Here is a 25,435-nt window from a genome sequence, read left to right as displayed (position 1 = left end):
TGATTCCTTACTCTGTGACAGACAAATCATTTCTTTTCAACAGATACAGATTTGTTCTAAATCTGTAACATTTTCTCACTTCTGAACAGGGCCACATTGCTCTGACCCAGACATGGAGAGTCAGGGGTTTGTTTTGTTAGCTCTGCGTCCTGTCTCTGCCTGAATGAACTCCCAGTAGGCTAGCCTAATGCTAATTACTCACTGTGTTCTACAGACAGTGTTCTGTGAATACAGGTTATTTATAGTTTAGCTCAACCCTGATACACAATAGGGGTTTGATACCTCCACAGAGAGGTTTCAAATCCCATACAAATGAATGGGATCAAATGAAGCCAAAAGGAGCAATCAAAGCACCACATGCAGTCCCAGAGCCACATGTTGCAGATCTCTGTTCCATACAAAAGAAAATATTGTCACATATGGATGTGTAGGTTGTCTCAACAGATCCTTTATCAAGTTTATTTCCAATGAACTACAACATATTTACAATAGTTGGTTGGATACATTTTGTAGCAGCTGACAAAGTCCCAGCCTGTTTGTCTTGACTTCCTACCAGCCTGGTGTTCACACAACATTTGGTGCGCTGTGATTTAGAATGTACAGTGCCCGTCTCCAAGAGGCCCGTTTAGACATTTTCTCTGCTCTGTTCTAGAAATGTCTCCCTTTTGCAACTTTGAATAAACCGGATAGATATTTTGATTGACTTTACCAACGACTGCTCTTCTTTTTGTTCACCTGGAAATTCCTGTTCCAACAGGTACGGGGGAAGTCGTGGCGATCATGATTCCGGAACCCAAGGGTCGGGAGATCGCCGCTCTACTAGAACGCAACGTCACGGTGACCGTGCACATCACCATAGGAACGAGGAACCTTCAGAAGTATGTGAGCAGAACGTCGGTGGTGTTCGTCTCCATCTCCTTCATCGTCCTGATGATCATCTCCCTGGCATGGCTCATCTTCTACTACATACAGCGGTTCAGATACGCCAACGCTCGCGACCGCAATCAGGTACGGTTCACTGTACAGACACATGAATGTAGTCATTTGTACACCCCCCCCCCCCCCCCCAAATAACCCCCCAAATAACCCCCCAAATAACTATAACGAGGCTATATACACGGGGTGCGGGTCAATGTGAGGCACAGAGTGAGTGTAGCATTATAACCAACCATCTGAAGGGATTATAACATAAACACATGGTTGGTAAAGTCATCCTACTGTATTTCAGTGTGTTGTCTCTGATCACACACAGGTTGTCTTCTACTATATACAGCGGTTCAGATACGCCAACGCTCGCGGCCACAACCAGGTTCTGTAATGACAGCGGAAACTAGCAATTTGACCACAGTATGAACATACTTTTTCTATATCTATATGTGGAGCAGTTGCTTTTCTCTGAGGTGATTTGTCTTCTCCAAACCTTCCCTTGGTTTTTTCTTCCAGAAATGAAGGCCAAAACTAAAAATAGCGCGACAGCTGGGTTTGCTAGCGGAAACCTGTTGGACCGTCAACCGTGTAGTCCTGTTGAACCGTGTAGTCAATGCACACACCGTGGCCCACACTCTTAGAAAAAAAGGTGCTATCTAGAACCTTAAAGGGTTCTTCGGATGTCCCCATAGGAGAACCCTTTGAAGAACCCTTTTGGTTGCAGGGAGAATTATTTTGGTTCCAGGTAAAACCCTTTTGGGTTGCATGTGGAACCCTTTCTAAAGAGGGTTCTACATGGAACCAAAAATTGTTCTTCAAAGGGTTTTCCTATGGGGACAGCTGAATAAACTTTTTGGAAACCTTTTTTCTAAGACTGTCCGATGTTGACACAAATGTTACAGACAACCATGTGGGTTGTCAAGGGGAATGGGCACCATGGTGACAATTTTTTGATTTTTCATACCTGCTGGAGTTGAATTGTGATTCACTCCAAGAACTCGCCAGGCCTGAAACCACAAATCTGTTCTCTGTTGATGTCACAATGACTTCCCTTGATGATTGATTGAGAGCAGCTGTGGGCAGTGGCCTGGTCTGATGCAGTTCTTTTCCACAGTGAGAGTAGACCTAGATAGCGAGGGTTAGCAGCCTACCTTTCTCTAAATGTCTCTTAGATAAATACTATCATCCACTCAATCTCTCCCTCCCTCATGCATTTAGCTCTCTATCTCTCCCTCCCTCTCTTTGTCTCTCTCTTTCCCTTTTTTCATACCTTGCACAACTCAATGACCTGACTCTGCCTGTGTTTTCTGCTCTGGTCTGCAACAAGGGGTTAACTGTCTGCTCAGCGACACTGCTATGTCAACATCACTAAGCGACTGTTCACCCTGCCGTGTTAAAACGTTACACAGCCTCTCAGAACGTTTCCTTCAGATCTATTAACCAGTAATATGGTCCACCTTAGTTCAGATGGGGACAGTGGATCTCAGGCCCTTTCTCTAACCTTGAAACGTGTCCATTCCTTGTCTTGTCAGTGGTTATTGGATATATAGGACATTCCAGACATTCTTTTTGGGGTTGGGTTGCCAGGTTGGGTTGCTTATCTTTCCCCCACCTTCTTTGTTGTTCTTTGATCTTCTATGAGCAGAGACGTCTCGGAGACGCAGCCAAGAAGGCCATCAGTAAGCTCCAAGTACGAACCATCAGGAAAGGAGACAAGGTAGACCTGGCTGCATGCTTTACTAACCTCTTCTATGATGTTGGATAAATGTGTTACGAAGGTTGTTATGAATGATACTGCCCCACTCGTAAAGGTTTCATGAAGGGGTTATCAATGCCTTATGTATAGACCCTCTTCAAGTAAAGTGTTTCCAAAACCACCTATTTAAGTAGCAGTGATATGACCTTGATTGTAGGGTTTTAAACCGAAGCGAACCGTTTCCCCACGCTCCTGCTAAGCGCAGCATTTGATAATGACTGACTCATTTTGTGTGTGTGTGTGTGTGTGTGTGTGTGTGTGTGTGTGTTTTTAATTAATTATACACGCTGCATGGCTTTTGATCCGCTCCGCTTTATTCACCTTCCAGGAAATTAAAACGAGACTAGACAACCAACCAAATGTCTCCTGTGTGTTTGGTGTTCTAGGAAATGGAGTCTGACTTTGACAACTGTGCTGTGTGCATCGAGGGATATAAAGCGAATGATGTTGTTAGGATATTGCCGTGCAGGTACGACAGCCTCTCCCATTTTTCAGTGTAACTAGAGAGAGCAGACACAATGACACCCATTACTATCATTGTCTCCTATAGGTCATGTGTTGCAGTAGGTCTATTGCTAATGATTGGTAGTCATTAATATGCTACAATAAGATTCTGTTCTGTACCTGAGAGCATAAGTAGAGCATGGTGAGTGATGGTATGTTACCAAGGAGACTGTTACTATGGATGACATCATCAAGGCTGTGCGTGTTCGTGTGTGTGACTCGGTCCTCAGGCACATCTTCCATAAAAGCTGTGTGGACCCCTGGCTTCTGGACCACCGGACCTGTCCCATGTGTAAAATGAACATCCTCAAAGCGCTGGGAATACCAGTAAGGAGTTTCTGTCTTTCAAAATCTATCCATCTCTCTTTCATTCCCAACCCTGGTCCTGGAGAGATTTTATTTTTGGAAAGTTTTTTTTTGTTTATATTTGATTGATTGATTTCAGCCCAACTTTGACTGTGGGGATGACATTCCGCCAGACTATGAGATGTCAGTGGGAGGCCCGCCCACCAACCCCATCACAGGGGCCAGTGACATCACGGTGAACAGGGAGGAGAGCTCGGTGGTGCTGGACATGATGGACATGGACAGGACGATAGGGGTGTCTCAGGTCTACCACGACGCTCATGAGACACTACCACAGGCCGGGGACAGCCGGCACATCGCCAGCAGTGAGTATAGACACACACCTATGCACCTGCACCTGCACCTGCACCTGCACCTGCACCTGCACACACACACACACACACACACACACACACACACACACACTGGGCCCTGCGTATACATGTTACACATACAGTTTAGGTACAATGATTAAGAAACTACACAAGACAAGCAAAACGATCACACATTATTCCCCTAACAGCACAATAACTTGCATTACCCAAAACAGTTACAAGCAATACAAAAATAAAAATCCTCCAATAAATATTTAAAATGGAGCAAGGGGGACAGGAGTCTCAAGTTTAAGTTTAGTCTGCAGGCTATTCCATAGGCAAGGAGCGTAACAGGAAAAGGCAGCCATACCCAACTCTGTGGAAATCGCATGGGCCTCAAGTGTAATCCATGCTTGAGACCTGGTTTTAGGAATTATAATTCTAATATTGATGAGTGATGATAAATAAGAAGGTAGTTCATTCAGAAGTGCTTTATAGACAAACACGAGAGCATGTTGTTCTCATCTCATAGACAGCGAAGTCCAACCAACATTTTGATATAAAACACAGTGGTGAGTTCTGTAACTAGCACCCGTAATAAACCTAAGTGCGCAATGATAAGTAGCATCCAGCGATTTAAGTGTTGATGCCATAGCATGCATGTAGATAATATCCCCATAATCTATAACAGACAAAAGTAGCTTGCACAATTTGGCTTCTATTTGTAGAGGACAAGCATGTCCTGTTTCTATAGAGGAAGCCTAGCTTGATTTTTAGCCATTTACAAAGTTTGTCAATATGCATTTTAAAAGACAGTTTATCATCCAACCACATCCTTAAGTATGTATGTGCAGAGACCTGATTAATTCGAGAACCACCTAAGCTCGTAAGTGCAAGTGTATTTTCAACCAACTTTTTGAACCTATTAAAAATCATAAAATGTGTTTTCTTTGCATTTAAAACAAGTTTCAGTTGTATAAAAGACGCTTGTAATATCTTAAAATCTGTCTCCAATAGTGATAATGCTTTGTCAGCCGTTGAAGCGATAGAGTACATGACAGTGTCATCAGCATATAAATTAATTTGACACTTTCTTATCTCATCACCGATATTGTTTATGTAGAGAGTGAACAGTAATGGACCAAGTATCGAACCTTGTGGGACCCCTTTAACCAACTCCAATGGCTCCGACTGGATGCCGTCGACTCTAATAGTCTGACTTCTATCCTTTAGATAGTCATGAAACCAACGACAGGCATCCAATCCCAGTCCTATTGACGACAGCTTACCCAAAAGTATTGCATGGTCTACAGTGTCAAAAGCTTTAAATCTATGAACAAGGCGGCACAGTACTTTCTATTATCTAGAGCATTAGTAATATCATTTACAACATGTACAGTGGCTGTAAAAGTACTGTGTTTAGGTCTGAAGCCAGATTGATTACCAGAAAGAGTATTGTTAACAGTTAAAATGATTGTAGTTGCCTATTCACCAATGACTCTCGAATTTTAGCCAAACAGGAGAGCTTAGAGATGGGCCGATAATTATCCAATTCACTACCATCACTTCCCTTGAGGAGTGGTAAAACAAAAGCTGTTTTCCAAGATTTAAGAAACTTTCCTACGACAGATGTTTGATTAAAGATATGCGTCACTGCACTAGCAATAATAGGTGCCGCACACTTGAGTAAATATGGATCCAGATTGTCAGCGCCTAATGATTTCTTAGAATCTATAGCAGATAGTGCAGATAAGACCTCATCTTCTGTGACTTTTTGAAAATTAAAAACCGGCTTACTGTTTTCCACATCAGCTGAAGGCCGAGGGGCTGAAACAATAGACCGGTCAGGGTGCGCATTAACACGCACGCACGCACGCACGCATGCTTTGGTTCCATCCCAGCACTAACAGAACTTCTTCAACTAACCTGTACTTCCTCAACACACCAGTGAACTCACACCGGAACACTCCCCCATACCTGTCATGTTCAGAGCTGTGCTATGGTGGGGTATAAAAGGGGTACTGTATTCTGAAATAGACCACAGTGTCCTCTCTGTCTCCACCAGAACAGAGAGTAGTTGCTCTCTCTAACAGACCACAATGTCCTGGTTCTTCACATGTGCGTCCACAACGACACCCTATTACCTATATAGTGCACTGTTTTTGACCAGGGGTCATAGGGCTCTAGTCAAAAGTAGTGCACTATATAGGTAATACGGTACCATTTCAAATGCAGCCTTGTACTGGCGTGGCTTAGCTAGTCCAGGTCTGCTGTACTGGCGTGGCTTAGCTAGCCCGGGGCTGCTGTACTGGCGTGGCTAAGCTAGCCCGGGGCTGCTGTACTGGCGTGGCTAAGCTAGCCCGGGGCTGCTGTACTGGCGTGGCTTAGCTAGCCCGGGGCTGCTGTACTGGCGTGGCTAAGCTAGCCCGGGGCAGCTGTACTGGCGTGGCTAAGCTAGCCCGGGGCTGCTGTACTGGCGTGGCTAAGCTAGCCCGGGGCTGCTGTACTGGCGTGGCTTAGCTAGCCCGGGGCTGCTGTACTGGTGTGGCTTAGCTAGCCCGGGGCTGCTGTACTGGCGTGGCTTAGCTAGCCCAGGGCTGCTGTTCTGGCGTGGCTTAGCTAGCCCAGGGCTGCTGTTCTGGCGTGGCTTAGCTAGCCTGGGGCTGCTGTACTGGCGTGGCTTAGCTAGCCCGGGGCTGCTGTACTGGCGTGGCTTAGCTAGCCCAGAGCTGCTGTACTGACGTGGCTTAGCTAGTCCAGGTCTGCTGTACTGACGTGGCTTAGCTAGCCCAGGGCTGCTGTATTGACGTGGCTTAGCTAGCCCGGGGACAGAACTAGGCCATCAGCCACCTGCTTTACTGTTCCCTGTATCCAGTCCCTGGCCAGAGCAGGAGAGAAGGAATAGTGCTCCCTTTTTTCAAAGTCACAAGCTAACCCAAATGCATTGGCATGGTTTACATACGTAGCATCAGAGTATGTTTTAAGGTTGCCATGCTTGCTATTAGCAAGTTATTAGCATAAGGCACTACAGCACTGAGCCATTGATAGGCACATTGTGTCTTTTGAGTTAGCCTGTTTGTTTAACAGCTGGTTAGCACATGGAACTTATTAGGCAGTGTGTGTGCCTGCCTGCAGTCGGCCCGGAGAGTGGGGCAGGAGTGTGTTGACACTGGCACGGCCCACTTCCTGTCCTGCCCACCGTGCTGAAATTCCACCTGCAGTTGGCGGGGCCCCCGACCAAAACGCTCGCCTCTCGAGTCTCTCGTACCAATGGAACAAGTTAATGCTGCCTTAGTGACAGCGTCTTATTAGCTTCCTGAGGCCTCTACTGTACCTTAAAGACCTGGTAAACACTTTGGACAGCGTCAAGCTGCTAAGCCCCTTCAAAACATTAGAAAACCTTGTACTTTTTTTATCCCTCCCTCATTCCCATAACACAAGCTGACTTCTTGCGCATCAATGAATGCCAGTCAATGTTCTACCTTCAAGGTAGTTGAACACTTTTTACACCGAGTTTACATGCCTGTATGTCTTTCAACTGTGCACAGCTTGTCCCCTTTTCGAGCCTTGGCATTGCTTGTCACACCTACCTTTGTGTTAAATATTATCTTTCTCGGTTCCATCCCGGGGCGTATTCAAAATCCCCCACCTGCTGTTTATTTTAAACCCCGGGATGGATCCGCGTTATCAGGGAGAGTGATTTGTGGGTTGCGCAAAACGCAGAGCCCAATCGGGCTGAGTCATTGCTTATGGAATGGCACGGCAGTACTGCCACTTTAGGCCTTTCGCCTTATTGTAGTCTGGCTGTCACCAGCACGATAGCTTACTGCAGTGTAGGCAGTAAAACAAAGTTGGCGTGCACTGAGGGGAATGACATTTGGGGTAGGGAGAAAGAAAGCTCCAGGCCCATAGTCACAGTGTCTGGAAATAGGAAGGCTGTACATATAATGGTATTTACTACCATCTAAACTGCAGAACTGATCCTAGATCAGTACTCCCCTCGAAGAGCAACGCAGTGTGTCTTAGGGGTACACTGCTAAGTAGGACGACTTAGCCAGCTGACTTTGATTAACAACCAGAAATAACAGTTTCTTTTCTTGTTCGTTAAGAAAGCTAAGTTTAGATATGTGTTTTTGGTTGTTGGCTCAATTAGATCACGCCCATTTCAAGTTTATCTTTATAAAAAAAACGACAAAGATATTTCAGAATATTTAGCTGGCTAACTCATTGAACCTGCTTTGTGTTGTACCTCTCTGATTTGAAGTGACGACCTGCAGAGCTGTTCATGCTGAGTCATACAGGACAATTACACCTCCTAGTAGCTGAGTCATGCTCCTGGTCTTTCCTACCTGATATAACGGTTTGATCTTCCCAGTGATGTTATCATAGATAGGTAGCACTGCTAACAGAGGCTCCTGGCAGCCGTGGGTCTGTCAGCCTGGCTTCTAAGGGGATTATGATAAGAGATGTGTGTGTGTGTGTGTGTGTGTGGAATAGATGATGAGATGTGTGTTTGCCTGTCTGCTAGAGACAGTCTGCAGTGCTGAGACAGGGTTCTGGCTCCTCCCAGTGATAGCTTACCCCCACTGGACACACATCAACCCATCTGGAGGGGTTGTCATGGTTACAGGGGCGGGCATACACTTTCTTCCTTTCTCCGCCTTCTTCATCTCTCTCTCCCAATAACATTCACTGTCAGTTTCTCTCTTTATCAATCTCCCTCTTTTTCTTTCTTTCTCTCTCTCTCTCTCTCTCTCTCTCTCTCTCTCTTAGACTTGAGCTACTGCCTCTCTCCTAACGCAAGCCTTAACATCTCCTCCTCTCACATCTCTCTCTCTGTTCCTCACCAGTCTCTGTTCCTCACCAGTCTCTCTCTCTGTTCCTCACCAGTCTCTCTGTTCCTCACCAGTCTCTCTGTTCCTCACCAGTCTCTCTGTTCCTCACCAGTCTCTCTCTCCCTGTTCCTCACCAGTCTCTCTCTCTCTGTTTCTCACCAGTCTCTCTCTCTGTTCCTCACCAGTCTCTCTCTCTGTTCCTCACCAGTCTCTCTCTCTCTGTTCCTCACCAGTCTCTCTCTCTCTGTTCCTCACCAGTCTCTCTGTTCCTCACCAGTCTCTCTGTTCCTCACCAGTCTCTCTCTCTCTGTTCCTCACCAGTCTCTCTGTTCCTCACCAGTCTCTCTCTCTGTTCCTCACCAGTCTCTCTCTCTCTGTTCCTCACCAGTCTCTCTCTCTGTTTCTCACCAGTCTCTCTCTCTGTTCCTCACCAGTCTCTCTCTGTTCCTCACCAGTCTCTCTCTCTGTTCCTCACCAGTCTCTCTCTCTCTGTTCCTCACCAGTCTCTCTGTTCCTCACCAGTCTCTCTGTTCCTCACCAGTCTCTCTCTCTCTGTTCCTCACCAGTCTCTCTCTCTCTGTTCCTCACCAGTCTCTCTCTCTGTTCCTCACCAGTCTCTCTCTCTCTGTTCCTCACCAGTCTCTCTCTCTCTGTTCCTCACCAGTCTCTCTCTCTGTTCCTCACCAGTCTCTCTCTCTGTTCCTCACCAGTCTCTCTCTCTGTTCCTCACCAGTCTCTCTCTCTGTTCCTCACCAGTCTCTCTCTCTCTGTTTCCTCACCAGTCTCTCTCTCTCTGTTCCTCACCAGTCTCTCTCTCTCTGTTCCTCACCAGTCTCTCTCTCTCTGTTCCTCACCAGTCTCTCTCTCTCTGTTCCTCACCAGTCTCTCTCTCTCTGTTCCTCACCAGTCTCTCTCTCTCTCTCTGTTCCTCACCAGTCTCTCTCTCTCTCTGTTCCTCACCAGTCTCTCTCTCTCTCTCTGTTCCTCACCAGTCTCTCTCTCTCTCTCTGTTCCTCACCAGTCTCTCTCTCTCTCTGTTTCCTCACCAGTCTCTCTCTCTCTGTTCCTCACCAGTCTCTCTCTCTCTCTGTTCCTCACCAGTCTCTCTCTGTTCCTCACCAGTCTCTCTCTCTCTGTTCCTCACCAGTCTCTCTCTCTCTCTGTTCCTCACCAGTCTCTCTCTGTTCCTCACCAGTCTCTCTCTCTCTCTGTTCCTCACCAGTCTCTCTCTCTCTCTGTTCCTCACCAGTCTCTCTCTCTCTCTCTGTCTCCTCACCAGTCTCTCTCTCTCTCTCTCTCTGTTCCTCACCAGTGTCTCTCTCTCTCTCTGTTCCTCGTCAGTCTCTCTCTCTCTCTGTTCCTCACCAGTCTCTCTCTCTCTGTTCCTCACCAGTCTCTCTCTCTCTCTGTTTCTCGCCAGTCTCTCTCTCTCTCTCTCTCTCTGTTCCTTGCCAGTCTCTCTCTGTTCCTTGCCAGTCTCTCTCTGTTCCTCGCCAGTCTCTCTCTGTTCCTCGCCAGTCTCTCTCTCTCTCTCTCTCTGTTCCTCGCCAGTCTCTCTCTCTCTCTCTGTTCCTCGCCAGTCTCTCTCTCTCTGTTCCTCGCCAGTCTCTCTCTCTCTCTGTTCCTCGCCAGTCTCTCTCTCTCTCTGTTCCTCGCCAGTCTCTCTCTCTTTCTGTTCCTCACCAGTCTCTCTCTCTCTCTCTCTCTCTGTTCCTCGCCAGTCTCTCTCTCTCTCTCTCTCTCTCTGTTCCTCGCCAGTCTCTCTCTGTTCCTCGCCAGTCTCTCTCTCTCTCTCTGTTCCTCGCCAGTCTCTCTCTCTCTCTCTGTTCCTCGCCAGTCTCTCTCTCTCTCTGTTCCTCACCAGTCTCTCTCTCTCTCTCTCTCTCTCTCTGTTCCTCACCAGTCTCTCTCTCGCTCTCTCTGTACCTCACCAGTCTCTCTCTGTTCCTCACCAGTCTCTGTGTCTGTGAATAGCAGCTGGCATCACTTAGAGCCTGAACTCCTGCTGCTATGCCAGAGCCTTTCAGGACACACCCTCAGACTCCCTGCCCTCCCTCTCCCTCTCTCCCTCTCTCCCTCCCTCCCTCCCTCCCTCCCTCCCTCCCTCCCTCCCTCCCTCCCTCCCTCCCTCCCTCCCTCCCTCCAAGCCTTTATGTAACCATGACAAAATGGAGCTATGGACAGACAGGATTGAACTGTTATATATTAGTATTAGGTTGGCATTTACCTCCTTGAGGATGCAGCTCATGTTTGGTGCCTGCTTGCAAGTTGTATGGTTGTAAAATTGGTTCCACTTTTATTAAGCAATTCAAATAGCTTATGCCAGTGTATTTGGAAATGGATGATGTGTAATTAACACACACACACTGTTTAGTTCTGTTGTGTTGGTTGTCAAGCGAGACTCTCATTATCAGCCCGTCACACAGTCTGTGTTCTTCCTGCATCAATTAGCTGGGAGTTAATGGGAGTTCTGTTGTTTGTTTGTCGCGGCGCTAACTAGCTCACGGTGCCGCCTGACAACCGCCCCGAGATGAAGGCTCTGATCTATCAGGGTTCTGCTGAATTGCCGTGTTGCAGTGCCAGATCGCGGTGCACGCCGTACCCGCCAGCGTAAACAACGAGCGCTGTCTGTTAACTTATTACGGTTATCCTTCACTTTGGACCGTGCTACAGCATGTTGCCAAAAAAAGGCCTGATTTGCTGCTGGAAAGTGGGACAGGAGTGGTGTTAGTCCATAGAGAACATATGTGAAGTAGATTGATGGTCCCCTGTACTGCTCTAGTTGTTTTCTATTCATCTGACTGTGTAGCGCTGCTATCTCCTAAGAACCGGTGTAGCACTGCTATCTCCTAAGAACCGGTGTAGCACTGCTATCTCCTAAGAACCGGTGTAGCACTGCTATCTCCTAAGAACCGGTGTAGCACTGCTATCTCCTAAGAACCGGTGTAGCACTGCTATCCCCTAAGACCCGGTGTAGCACTGCTATCTCCTAAGACCCGGTGTAGCGCTGCTATCCCCTAAGACCCGGTGTAGCGCTGCTATCTCCTAAGAACCGGTGTAGCGCTGCTGTCTCCTAAGACCCGGTGTAGCACTGCTATCTCCTAAGACCCGGTGTAGCGCTGCTATCTCCTAAGACCTGGTGTAGCGCTGCTATCTCCTAAGAACCGGTGTAGCACTGCTATCTCCTAAGAACCGGTGTAGCACTGCTATCTCCTAAGACCCGGTGTAGCACTGCTATCTCCTAAGACCCGGTGTAGCGCTGCTATCCCCTAAGACCCGGTGTAGCGCTGCTATCTCCTAAGAACCGGTGTAGCGCTGCTATCTCCTAAGACCCGGTGTAGCGCTGCTATCTCCTAAGACCCGGTGTAGCGCTGCTATCTCCTAAGACCCGGTGTAGCGCTGCTATCTCCTAAGACCCGGTGTAGTGCAGTCTGTCTTTAGTGAAGTGGACACCACAGCCCTTACAGAGCAGTTTACATCTCTTGTCAGGTTCCCTGCTATGCCCTCATCAGTCGCCTCATCTTGTCTATGCTACTGCACATTAACCGCCATTTTGGGTCCGTTCAGGTTTACCTGTATCACCCTCTCTTTAAAGGTGACCACCATGTTGTGTCTGTGCTGACCGGTCTCTCTCTCTCCCTGCAGGTGAGCACCAGCCCCCGCTGAGCAGCGACTCGGACACCTCCCTTATCCTGGCTGTGGAGGTGGGTCTGTCCGACATGGAGCTCTCCCTCGGGCACGACCGTGACGAGGTCAAGTCCTGAGCCAATCGGAGCCAAGTAGGAAGGAAGCTCACGGGGTCGCCATGGAGATGAGAAACGGGACCGAAGGGGCAGCGCCTGGCCCCCTGATGGGAGGTAGTGGCTCCAGATAAATAGGAGAAAACCAAGCAATAGAACCCATAGCAGTGCAACACACCTATCTGTCCCCACTGCCTCATCTACAGGTTCCTCCTGTCCTGCCTCCTTTTTCTGACTACTGTCACGTTCAGTCGCCATGGAAACCAGGCAGCCAATCACAGCTCTTGTCATTAGCCTCTGGACTGGGGGTGTAGTTTAGCACCTCTGTTAGTTGTCTCCATGTCACCATCACTTTATTGATTCTTTGGACATGTGACATTTTGATTTCTTTCTACGAGATCATCACTGCCAACGTATTCCAGAACGAAACACGGAAATCTTTACACCTAGTTATAGGAATATCTATATATACTGTATATGGTCAATATAAGCCTCCTGCAGCATGGGCTTTGAGTGTCAAAAACAGTTAGTGCGTGTTCTGAGTGACCAGCATTTACTTGTGGTGAACTTGAAGCTGATGTTTTTTCACCATCTCTGCTTGAAATCATTTCGATAACATTCAACGCTGTTGGTATTGTAGCATTTATACTATGCACATATTGTCAAGCATTTCTGAATATCCGATTGTTAAATTGCATCCTTATCCTTAATTTAGGGGTCTTGTTTATTTCCACTTCTGAAGTACTGTACACCATGTGTTGTGGGGACCAACTACGAGTTTGTTTTACCCCACCAGGTGACAATCACAGCCCCGCGGTAATGGAGATTTGTAGTGATGACGTCAGCTACAGCCCTGTTTCAAACTGCTAAAGCTTTATTATCACCGCCAGTAACACAACACAGGAGGCTATAGTAGTGGCTGTTTGTTCATGAAGAACAGATGGGAATTTAATTCCGTTTTAATGTCATGTCATCTCCCAGTCGAGCCACCCAATAGCATGTGGTGAAATCTTCTGTTACCTAACATAACGTGTGTCTGCAGTGCTCTGCATTTGCTCTGTGCCAAGTTCTTGCAGTTTTAGTTTTTGTATTGATGTTGCTTCTGTTTCTAGAAGGCAAAGCAAGATGGCATTGTGGGTGTTGTTGAGTTCACCCATTGGTTGGATAGTGAAAAGCACATCGAAGTTGTCTGTTGATAAAAGTAAATTACATTTTTCTATATCTGAACTCGGTGTATTAGATAGCCCCTAGTCCGGGGAATCACAGACCTAGGGCAACAGCACTAGTATGCTGGAACATTGGTACATTGTGGGAGGCAATTGGTCCATCTAGAGAGACTAGATAGCCCCTGGCGAAGGAATACCATGCATTGGCTGTGGCTTTGGTTGACTGTGAATTCGTTATGAAAGAGTTGACTAAACCCTGTTGCAGATAGTTTGTACCTCTTAGTCATTTCTTCTGAGGATAAAACTTTTTTTTCTTCCTATGATGAATTTCAAAATGGCCGTTTTTTTCTTGTACATTCGCGTAGGGAAACGAAAGTCTGACGAACAGCATTTATTTTAGTATGAAAAGAAGTTTATTTTTGTAAGAAAAAGAAAATGGAGGTAAATGTTTACAGTCCAGGAGAAATGGATCAGAGAGAATAGTTGCCTGGTTTCAAGAGCTCACTGGTAGTGCTAATGCATTTTGAATGACATGTATTAACTCATGGTTTATGTCCTTCCTCCTCCGATTTTGATTACTGTGCTGGAATTGTATCAAAGGCCATTTTTTATTTTAGTTTGATTCCTCTCTCCTTTGGAGTCCCCTCAAGGTTCTCAACACATTTATTTACAAATGTGTACTTTCATCCTTAACATATGATAATCTTATATTGCTTTAATATGCAACTTAGATTTGATTTCCAGGCTAAAATCTGCATGAAATGGCACAAGGCCACTGTTGTCATCGAGCATCTACTATTTGATACTGGGTTTCTCTTCCTTACTATGTGTTCGTTCATTTAATCATTGGTTCCTTTAGGCCGCCAACCAATCAACAACCAATCAACTCCCAGTTATGTAAGAAGCTCATATTACCCCCTGTCCTTGTCAATTAGAGAAGGATTACAGAATCTATGGGAGAATGTTGAAATCTCCCACGCTTATGCATTAGGTACATCTGTATGCCTTCCTAGTGTGTCAGACTCATTACTTTTAGCTTTGTTTTGCAGTATCAGTTTGTGAAATACACTACATTTGTGTGATTTAATATTGTATAACCGTCATAAATGTATATTTCATCAATCGATTGAATGGAGACTGAAGAGTGGGTGCGTCATGCATTGAGCATGGCTCAGTTAAAAGCATATTCTCCCCAGTTATGGTCACTTTTTGCGTTCCGATTCTCCACACCTCTCCCTACGTGTGCACACTTCACGTAATGGATTTTATAATGGTGGAAACGCCCTCCAGCCAATGTTTACACCAATCCAGTGCTTTTAAATCAGTGATGGGAACTGCACGGTATGGGAGAAGGGAAGAGAATGGGGATTGGGTCATGGAGGTGTTAAGTGCTCCACAATAACTCATGGCATCCTTGGCCAGAATACCAGAGATCCATTAAAATATGGTAGTCTCATCTAGCCTCTCCACACACAGCTCTACAGTTGTTACTATGGGCTGAGGGCCATAGAAACAACTAACAGCATTTGATTTCCCTCTGAGGGTTGGTTTCACACACACACAGTTTCCATCTGCCCATTTGTTTGTATTGCACAGGGGGACAAGATAAGAGGAAGCAATTAAGCTTGGGGGGCATTTTGTACCAGAGGAGGGTTTAGATAGATTCTGATTGTACTGTGTGTATGCGTGTCTGACAACTTCACTTGTGTGGAGCCAGAACATTTAAAACCCTTTAATTGCTTCCTGTTTCATGTAAGGGGTCGTGTTTAATTGACTTCATTTCCTGAAAGGTCATTCTCTCATTCTCAAATTCCTTGCGTCCACTTATTCCAACTCTTTTTTTTTTAATGACCATGAAGAAGCAATGGCCTTGATTTGAACATAATTCGAATGAATATCTGTTATATTCGTAATGAACACTTATAGAAACCGTTGTGTTCTTCCAAATATAAAGTAATGAATGCACATATTATAATCTTATAGCAGGTTCTTGTTTACCCCAATGATGGTATAATGACGTCAGGTATACATAAAATGACATAATAGAAACTCATTATTTAAATGTAGCTTTTAGTTCTCTTTCTTTAACTGGTTGTGTACCCACCCTACCTAGAATGCAGGTTTTCACTTGAAGGAGAGTTCTGTATACTACATCGAAATGGCACAAAACGTCTTTTGAATACGGTTGACCTTGAATGCGGTTGACAGTTGACACGACCATTGGAAATGGCACATGACATAATTGTCACTGTATGTGTGCTGTTTGTTAAGAGTCTGTGTTCTTTTATCTAGACTTGTGTACCAGCTGTGGGTTTGGGGGATTGTTACGAAAATGTTGTATGCTATATCCAGCAGAACTCTACACTATTGCTATTTTGTTATATAGAGGAATATGTAAATATTTTTGCCAGTGTTAATGATATACAGTACAGTTCTATGGTACAATGTTGCACGCGTGTGAGTCAATGATTGTGAGGTACAATACATTTTATTGCAAGTTTTTCCAGCTGTGGTGAAGCTGTCTGGTTTCTATTTCGTTATTGTCAATAATGTTTGTCAACCCTCTCTGATACCATTAGGGTGAGCCAATGCTATTGAAATGATTTATTCTGACATGATTCATTGGCCAATATGTAAATGACCATCATACGTTCCAATGATATAAGCTGGTCTCCTCTGCTTCGTTACGAAATGCACACTAGCATACTACACTACATGGCCAAAAGTATGTGGACACACCTTCAAATTAGTGGTTTCTGTCACACCCATTGCTGACAGGTGTATAACATCGAGCACACGGCCATGCAATCTCCATAGACAAACATTGACAGTAGAATGACCCATACTGAAGAGCTCAGTTACCTTCAATGTGGTGCCGTCATAGGATGCCACCTTTCCAACAAGTCAGTTTGTCAAATTTCTGCCTTGCTAGAGCTGCCACGGTCAATTGTAAGCACTGGTATTATGAAGTGGAAACGTCTAGGAGCAACAATGGCTCAGCCGCGCACAAGCCTATGATCACAATGCCAAGCGTCGGCTGGAGTGGTGTAAAGCTTGCCGCTATTGGACTCTGGAGCAGTGGAAAGGCGTTCTCTGGAGTAATGAATTATGCTTTACCATCTGGCAGTCGATGGACGAATCTGTGTTTGGCGGATGCCATCGCACCCACTCACATAGCATTGTAATTTGAGCCACCTAATACAGTTAGTTCATTTTTTAAATTTAACTAGGCAAGTCAGTTAAGAACAATTTCTTATTTACAGTGACGGCCTACCTTTGCCAAACCCAGACGACGCTAGGCCAATTGGGCACCGCCCTATGGTACTCCCAATCACAGCCAGTTGTGATACAGCCTGGAATCAAACCAGGGTCTGTGGTGACGCCTCTAGCACTGAGATGTAGTTCCATAGACCACTGCGCCACTCAGGAGCCCGACACATAAGAATGGCTCTCTGGAAAGGAGTACCAGCTGGGAAATTTGAGGGCACTCATGGGAGGAGAGGGATACTTCTAGTGGAAAGAATGAGAGATAATTATGTTTTAGTACTACTTAGCCTACATGGGAACACCGCAAAACTCATACATGTGTAAGTGATTACACTGAACAAAAATATAAACGCAACATGTAAAGTGTTGATCCCATGTTTCATGAGCTGAAATAAAATATTCCAAATGCTCCATATGCACAAAAACCTTATTTTATTGATTAAACAGCATGATCATTACACAGGTGCACCTTGTGCTGCAGACAATGTTACCCATTGAGCATGTTTGGGATGCTCTGGATTGACGTGCACGACAGCGTGTTCCAATATTCAGCCATTGCACAGCCATTGAAGAGGAGTGGGACAACATTCCACAGGCCAAAATCAACAGCCTGATCAACTCTATGCGAAGGAGATGTGTGGCGCTGCATGAGGCAAATGCTGATCACACCTGATACGGACTGGTTTTCTGATCCACACCCTTACCTTTTTTTAAGCTATCTATGACCAACGGGGGACGGGGACGGGGTTCAGAGAACTACTGGTGTAAAACATTGACATAAGAGGAGGCTGGTGGGAGGAGCTATAGGAAGATAGGCTCACTGTAATGGCTGGAATGGAATGGAGTCAGACATGTGGTTTCCATATGTGTGATGTGTTTGATACCGTCCATTTTATTCCAGCCATTACAATGAGCCCGCCCTCCTATAGCTCCTCCCACCAGCCTCCACTGATTGATAAGGCCAAAGAAACCTCCAAGACCTCAAGCATGTGTGATGAAAAGAATGGTTTACTGCCATCTTCTGGGGAATTGTAAACCCATTCACCGTAGTTTACTTAAACAGAAAGAAACATTGCAAAGGCGTCTTTGGTAAAGCCCAATTCATTTTAACAACATTCATGGGTCATGGTGGCAGGTGACTGAAGTGACTTTAGAATAAAATATAAATAAAAAAGTATGTATTTTTGAACTAGCGTTGATAATAACAGCCTTAATTGGCCAAACCATGATGTAATATACAATTCATACTTTAATATAACATTTCATTGAGCGCAAGGGAAATTCATGTACAATAGAAATATAGGAACTCACATAGGAACGAAAAGGCGGATCACAATTCAGGCGAGAAGAATACTCAGTCGGACTAAATAACCGCTTTGTAACTTCCGTTTTCAGCTGAGCCAGCCGTGGATTGCAACATTCCTGGTAAGTCTTTACATTTTGGGTTATAATGTGTTAAAAACTATCATAAACAGCACATATCGGTTAAGGCTTTTATCTGTTCATTATAAAATTACTTTCTATTACATGTCGTTGCTGCATCTGGTATTTCCATGAAGTCAAGTTAGTTAGCGCGTGTTTGAACTGTGTTGCTCAGCACACGTACAGTAACGTTAGATAGATAGCTAAATAACTGCTTTTTTCATATATATTTTTACGTAGATACCTAGTTAACTAGCTAATACAGTCTTACAACATTTATATTTTCGTAAGGACCTAGACTAATGATGTGTGTCCAGTCTGTCAAGATGTGATGCCATTGACTGAGCTGGCTGGCTTGGTTGGTTGGTTGGTTGGTTAGTTAGTTAGTTATAGCTATGGTTTGCTAATCCCCCACATGCCTTCAGGTAAAGCCAGCTACAGAAACTGAAAGATGCCGAAAAAGAAGACTGGTGCACGCAAGAAGGCAGAGAACCGCAAGGAACGGGAGAAACAGACTCGAGCCAACAAGGGCTTTGTTGACGTTGCAAAGTCCCCTTGCAATTCAGCAATGGTATGGAATAATATACATGTTCTCACCACAGCACAATATGAAATGGATAGCTAACAATGACTGTAAATCATGATTATTTCCCTAGTACTTACTGTAGTCCTCATACTTACTGTAGTCCTCATCTTGTGTTGCAGGAATGTGACAAATGCCAGAGGTAAGACATCTTCAATCAATATTTTTTACATTCATCTTAATGGATAACTTAACTAGCTAACATTGGGGCTCCCGAGTGGCGCAGCGGCCTAAGGCACTGCATCTCAGTGCTAGAGGCGTCACTACAGACCCTGGTTCAATTCCAGGCTGTATCACAACCAGACATGATTGGGAGGCCCATAAGGCAGGGCACAATTGGCCCAGCGTCAGCGTCGTTAGGGTTTGGCCGGGGTAGGCCTTCATTGTAAATAAGAATTTGTTCTTAACTGAGTTGCCCAGTTAAATAAAGGTTAAATTGTGTGAACACAATTCAACTATTTGAACAAGATGCATTATTTCTTTATTAGCAACTATAATCTACAGGTGATGGAGGCTTTGACACTTTGTTCCCCTGTTTCCAAGACGGCAGAAGAACAGAGCTTTCTGCTACTTCTGTGCAAACGTTCAGAAGCTGCCCCAGTGTGGTCAATGTGGTGAGTCTTAAGATAAATTGTGACGCATGTTTCTGATTTAAAATCCCTTGAGCTCTTTGAGCCCAACTTAATTCCATACAACTTCATTTATCCCCTCAAGTGGCAAAGAAAGATATTGCACAATGTTACATGTAAGATATTTTATATAGGAGTGCAAAAACCATGTATTATGTTGTGGTGTGATACTGTCTTCCTGTATTCCAACTAAAGGCAAAACCAAATGCATGAAGTCATCAGACTGTGTCATCAAGCACCCAGGGATCCACGCTACGGGGATGGGCATGGTGGTAAGAGATGAGAGCCGTTTGAAAAACTTTATTAAGATGGGAGTAATACATACTCAGTAGTAATCATTAATGCATACCATAGCAAAACGTTTCACAATGGAAAACAAGTGTTTGTTAGCGGTCAAATCCAGGTAGTCCCTGATAGTTTGCCGCCTTTGGTTTCTAGTGAATATGACCATGGGATGTATTCATTATGCCGATTCTGTTGCAAAACGTTCTGCAATTGTAACCATTTACTCCAAATGAATTTTTTTTTTGTTTCTATTGCACAAATTGAAGGTAGGTCCCTCCCTGTTTCGTTTGCTCCCTTTGCTTCCGTTTGGTTCTTAAATGGCAAATGGTTTCCATTGCAAGACGTAATGAATACACCCCTGGTGTAGACCTACATCTATTTAACATTGTGATATGTGCCCAGATTGTCCACAGTTATGAGTTTATCATTGGATGTCTTTATATCGATATGTGAAATGCTGTCTCTGTCCACAAGGGGGCAGTGTGTGACTTCTGTGAGGCCTGGGTGTGCCACGGGAGAAAGTGCCTCAGTACCCACGCTTGCACATGTCCTCTCATGGATGCCGACTGTATCGAGTGTGAACGCTGTGTATGGGACCATGGTAAATTATGCCATTTTATAATATTATCCAACCTGCCTGGTCTGCAAAACTAAACAAGGCCTGTAATTAGCTTTTTTTTTAATGTCAATACATGCACCCAAATGCTGGTTGCCATCCACCTTGTGTCCCTTTTTGTAATCATTCCCCCTTTTTTTCCTATCTGACACAGGGGGAAGGGTATACCGTTGCTCCTTCTGCCACAACTTCCTGTGTGAGGATGACCAGTTTGAGCACCAAGCCAGTTGCCAAGTCCTGGAGGCAGAGACTTACAAATGTGAGCAATTATGGTGTCTTTCTCACCTGTCAATCATCTACATTGTGTTGGATCATAAGAAATCAAGAGGTTTCAACACTATAACCTGTTGATGTTTTGCCTTAGGGCATACTTTGGCAGATATGAGGAACACCATGTAACGTATAGAAAAGTAGGCATTCTGCCAGTTTAAAGTTTAGAGAAAGGTTAACCCCTAGCTATACTGATTTTAAATAAACATTTTCAATGTGTTAAAATATACTGTGTATTCCCCCATGTTCATTTCAGGTGCTTCCTGCAACAGATTGGGGCAACACTCCTGCCTGCGTTGCAAGGTAATGGAAAATGGAGATCCAAGTATTCATACCCCTTGGATTTCTTCCCCCAAAAGGTTCTGATCTAGTATGGATTTAATTGTAATTTTTTTGTCAACAATCTAGTCAGTATACTCTAATGTCAGTGGAATAACAATTCTATCTTTTTTTAAAAAGATTAATACAAATGAGAAAAGTATCCTAAATTAGCTCAGGAGTAACATTTGGCTTAACAAATCACACAATAAGTTACATGGACTCCCTCTGCGTGAAATAATAGGGGTTGACATGGTTTTTGAATGACTAACCCTTCCTCTGTCCCCATACATAAAACATCTGTAAGGTCCCTCAGTCAAATTTCAAGCACAGATTCAACTACAAAGACCAAGGAGCTTTTCACAAGCCTCATAAAGGGTAGTGATTGGTAGATGGGTAACAATAACAAATCAGACTTTGGATGTCTCTAAGAATGGTCAAGTTAATAATTATGCTGTGGATTAAGTATTAAACCACTCAGACACATCAAAGATGCAGTCATCTGTCTGAACTGAGCTGCAGGAAAGGAATGAAACTGCTGAGGGCTGTTACCATGAGGCCATTGGGGATTCAAAACTGTTTCAGTTCAATGGCTGTGATGGAAGAACTGAAGATGAATCAACATTGTAGTGACTCCACAATAATGAACTAAATGACAGAGTGAAAAGAATACAAATATACAGAATAAAAATATTTACAAAACATGCATTATTGTATGCAGCAAGGCACTAAAGTAAAACCGAAGTAAAAAAGGCCAAGGGATTCACTTTTTGGCCTAAATGCAAAGCCTTGTGTTTGGCGCGCTATCTGACACAACACATCACTAAGTAACTGCTTCCTGATTTTCAAGCATAGTGGTGGCTGCATCATGGTATGGGTACTCTATACATCGGCAAATACCAGGGAGGTTTTCAGGATGACAAGAAACGGGATGGATCTAATCCAGCAGTTCTCAATCCAGATCCTGGGGACCCAAAGGGGCGCACATTTTGTTTTTGCCTTAGCACTACACAGCTGATACAAATGATTAAATCTTGATGGTGAGTTGATCATTTGAATCAGCTGTTGAGTGCTAAAAACTAAATGTGCGCCCCTCAGGGTCCCCAGGACCAGGATTGAAAACCACTGATCTAAACAAACAAAATCCTAGAGGAATACCTGGTTCAGTCTGCTTTACAAGAGACACTGGGAGACAAGTCCACCTTTCAGCAGGACAATAGTTTACAACACAAGGCCAAATCTACACTGGAGTTGCTTACCAAGAAGACAGTGAATGTTCCTGAGTGGCCAACTTACAGTTTTGACTTAAATCTGTTGAATATCTATGACAAGACTTGAACATTTTTGTCTAGCCATGATCCCCAAAATATTGACAGAGCTTGAAGAATTATGAAAAGAATAATGGGCGAACATTGCACAATCCAGGTGTGTAAATCTCATAGATACTTACCCATGAAGACTCCCAGCTGTAATTTCTGCCAAAGGTGATTTTAACATGTATTGACTTGGGACTGAATACTTAAGCAACAGCCATCATTTCTATTCATCTTAAATGTTAGCCATTTTTGTTTGTTGAGAAAATATTACAATATTTTTTTAATCCCACTTTTTAACACAATGAAATGTGAAGAAATCCAAAGGCTATGAACACTTTTCAAGGCATTAAATCAACACAATGTGTTATGTTGTAAACAATTATTTCTCCCACTGTTCCTCATGCCAGTGTACTTGTTTGTTACCGCTGTTGCCTCTACACATTGACCGAGAGATCTACTTTTCAGTCATTTAGCAGACGCTCTTTTCCAGAGCGTCTTAAGCCATGCGTACACTACACGATTTTTGGCCCTGGTTTTAGCTGTCCCAGACAACTTTTTGAGATCGGAGACTAAATCCCAATGTTGTTGCCTACTCGCAGCTGTCACCGACGCGCATTTAATGTGAGAAGGTCAGAGACACAATCTGAGGGCTACCGATCCCGTGTTTGATTTTATCGGCACAAAACCTGCAACGCTCTTATAATGTGAGATGTGCAATGACCAGTTTTGAGAACGGCTATCAGCAATAGCCAAATGAGAGCTCTTGGAAGACCAAGATCTTGATTCGCATCATCCAGAATGTGCACTCGCTCGAGCAGGAGCGATGACTACAACTAGTATGGGTTTGCACTTGCCTTTAACCAAAGCCCAAATGTAAAATTGTTACAGCTCTGAAGTTCACACCCAATGTTATTCAGTCCAAAATGTATTGGCAAGATATTTCAACTCTGAAGGGCAAGTGTTTATGTCTGACTGAACTTTTATGAGGCTGCTTTGAGCCACAGCTCGTTGTAGCTAGCTACGTTATCAATCTATTCACATAGTTTTGGTGAGACGGCGTGGTATGGAGAATCCTCACGACCAAGTGAAGAATGTTGAAAGTGTGTCGACCCTCGTCTCTGCCAGATTGTTTACTATAGGAAATACGGTTGTTTAATGCTCGAGGCTCAGCGTTGCTAGGATTTTTTGAAAGTCGTGTAAAGTCGTCGTGTACGCCCGGCATTCCAGTGAGTGCATTCATCTTAAGGTAACTAGGTGAGATAATCAGTCATAAAGCAGCTAGCAACAGTCAGTGCTTGCAAGAAAAGACAAGTGTTAGTGCAAGAAAGGCAAGGGTGTTAGTTCAGGGGGAAATGTGTACATTCCCAGTTGCACTGTTAAATTAGTAGATTTTTTTGTTTTGATTTAATCCCCCCCGTAAATAAGTACCCGTTTACCAGGCTTCTGACTAAGTGGAATTCAGCTACAACTAGGGGTTACTTTTTCGCAGCAAGTTAGGAGATTAACACAGCAGGTTAGGAGAATTAGGTTAAGGCTAGGAAAAGGGTTAGGGTTAGCTAAAATAAAATGTTCTCCTAATCTACTATGAAAAGTCACTTCCAGTCATGGCTGTATTCCCTCTAGTTACAACCATTTACCAGTGGGACAGGGAATACATTTCCTGGATTTGACACATGACTGTAACCTATAGTAACAAGGCCCATTTGGGTTGAACTGTGTCTCTCCCTCCCCAGGCCTGTTTCTGTGATGACCATGTGAAGAGTAAGGTGTTCAAACAGGACAAGGGTAAAAATCCTCCCTGCCCCAAGTGTGGCCATGAGACCCAGGAGACTAAGGACCTCAGCATGTCCAGTGAGTCCATCATCTAACATCTAATCAGTGCTTAAGTCAGTCATGGATTAAAACTCTTCAATCATTAAGAGGAAAACTGAGTACTGATGGCAGTGCAGTTGTATGTATACTGCAATATCATCATTTTAGTTGTTGATTGAGTGATTTTTGCTTCATTACAAATCACTCATTTTCATACTCTTCTTGTAGCAGATGTCAGATCTTAAACCTCAAATATATCCCGCCACATTCAACACCTTTTAATTGTTGTGTATATGCACTCCCCGGATCGGGATTCTTACTCAAGTTTCTCAGCTCATGTCTGTATTCCTGTATTCGCCCTGCAGCCCGTACGACGAAGTTTGGCCGACAGAGTGGTGCTGACGAGGATAGCTATGGCTATGGAGGTTATGGAGCCTCTGGCTACGACTCCTACTGGAAGAACGTGTCATCGCCCGGAGGAGGGGAGGGAGACCAGGAGGACGATGGCGGAGATGATGATGATGATGACGAGGAGGAAGATGAGGAGGAGGATGATGATGAGGAAGAGGAGGAGGAAGAAGAGGTAGCTGACTCTCTGGCCGATCTTAAAATTGAAGGGACCCCAGTGATCGAAGCAGTCCCCTAGACGGAGGTTGGTTCCCATCACATCTCTCCTCCTCTCCGCTTCTCAAAGAAGAGGGGACTAGATATATACAAGGATTGTGTGTGTGTGCAATGCATTGCAGTACACTAATAAGATGTTTAAAGTAATAGTTCATCACCATATGTGTACTGCTTGATTGTATCTGTATTTGGACATTAGCGCGTTTAAAAAAGACGGTCAGTAATCCAGAACTTCTCTATGGCTCTTGCCTAACATTGGTCAAATATCCTTTTTAAATTTTAGGCTATAATAATGTAACTCATCAGGCAGGTTAACAGTGGCTTGTATTCATGGATGCCAAGAGAAACCAGGCTTCCCCAAATATTTGACCAATAAAACATTTCAAATGATTACGCTCATCTTTCATCTCTCAGGGTTTTCAACATTTTCCGTCAATTCCAAAGGGGCTGGAATCTCACCAGAGAAATCATCATAGCGAGGGAAACAGTACCCCTCTGTCTCAGTATGTGTAGCCCATGTATCTGATGCTGTCTGGACCAAAAGAGTATGACATGTTGCCAGTAGTATTTGATTGATGCTAGCAAGCTTTTGGCCTCCCTTGATATAAAAACTAATTGAATAATTAGCCAATCAGCGTTTGCTGAGCTCAACTGTGGATTATCCTGGTGCAGCAAAACGCCCTCCAAAGGAGGACAGTTTGGATTT

At 44.4% G+C, this 25,435-nt stretch overlaps 2 protein-coding genes across 2 annotated transcripts in view; both read left to right on the top strand.

The window, feature by feature from the left end:
* LOC115202253 (RING finger protein 150) overlaps positions 1-16,093 on the top strand; it is a 28,008-nt gene extending 11,915 nt beyond the window's left edge. The window contains exons 2-7 of the mRNA XM_029766268.1: positions 758-1,008; positions 2,573-2,644; positions 3,070-3,152; positions 3,418-3,514; positions 3,633-3,858; positions 12,327-16,093. Of these exons, the coding sequence (XP_029622128.1) occupies positions 758-1,008; positions 2,573-2,644; positions 3,070-3,152; positions 3,418-3,514; positions 3,633-3,858; positions 12,327-12,445 (848 nt within the window). The 3' untranslated portion in view covers positions 12,446-16,093. The remainder of the gene's footprint in view (positions 1-757; positions 1,009-2,572; positions 2,645-3,069; positions 3,153-3,417; positions 3,515-3,632; positions 3,859-12,326) is intronic.
* A 2,084-nt stretch (positions 16,094-18,177) lies between these two features.
* Positions 18,178-25,119, top strand: LOC115202252 (zinc finger protein 330). Its single transcript, XM_029766267.1, has 10 exons — positions 18,178-18,279; positions 18,702-18,847; positions 18,982-19,001; positions 19,403-19,473; positions 19,684-19,760; positions 20,248-20,374; positions 20,544-20,648; positions 20,916-20,962; positions 24,027-24,144; positions 24,471-25,119. The coding sequence occupies exons 2-10, from the start codon at positions 18,728-18,730 to the stop codon at positions 24,749-24,751; spliced, it is 966 nt and encodes a 321-aa protein (XP_029622127.1). The 5' UTR covers positions 18,178-18,279; positions 18,702-18,727; the 3' UTR covers positions 24,752-25,119.
* Positions 25,120-25,435: the final 316 nt, after the last annotated feature.

This window comes from Salmo trutta, chromosome 11 (genome assembly GCF_901001165.1).
Source record: "Salmo trutta chromosome 11, fSalTru1.1, whole genome shotgun sequence".
Lineage (NCBI taxonomy): Eukaryota > Metazoa > Chordata > Actinopteri > Salmoniformes > Salmonidae > Salmo > Salmo trutta.
This window is presented reverse-complemented; position numbering and strand designations above follow the sequence as displayed.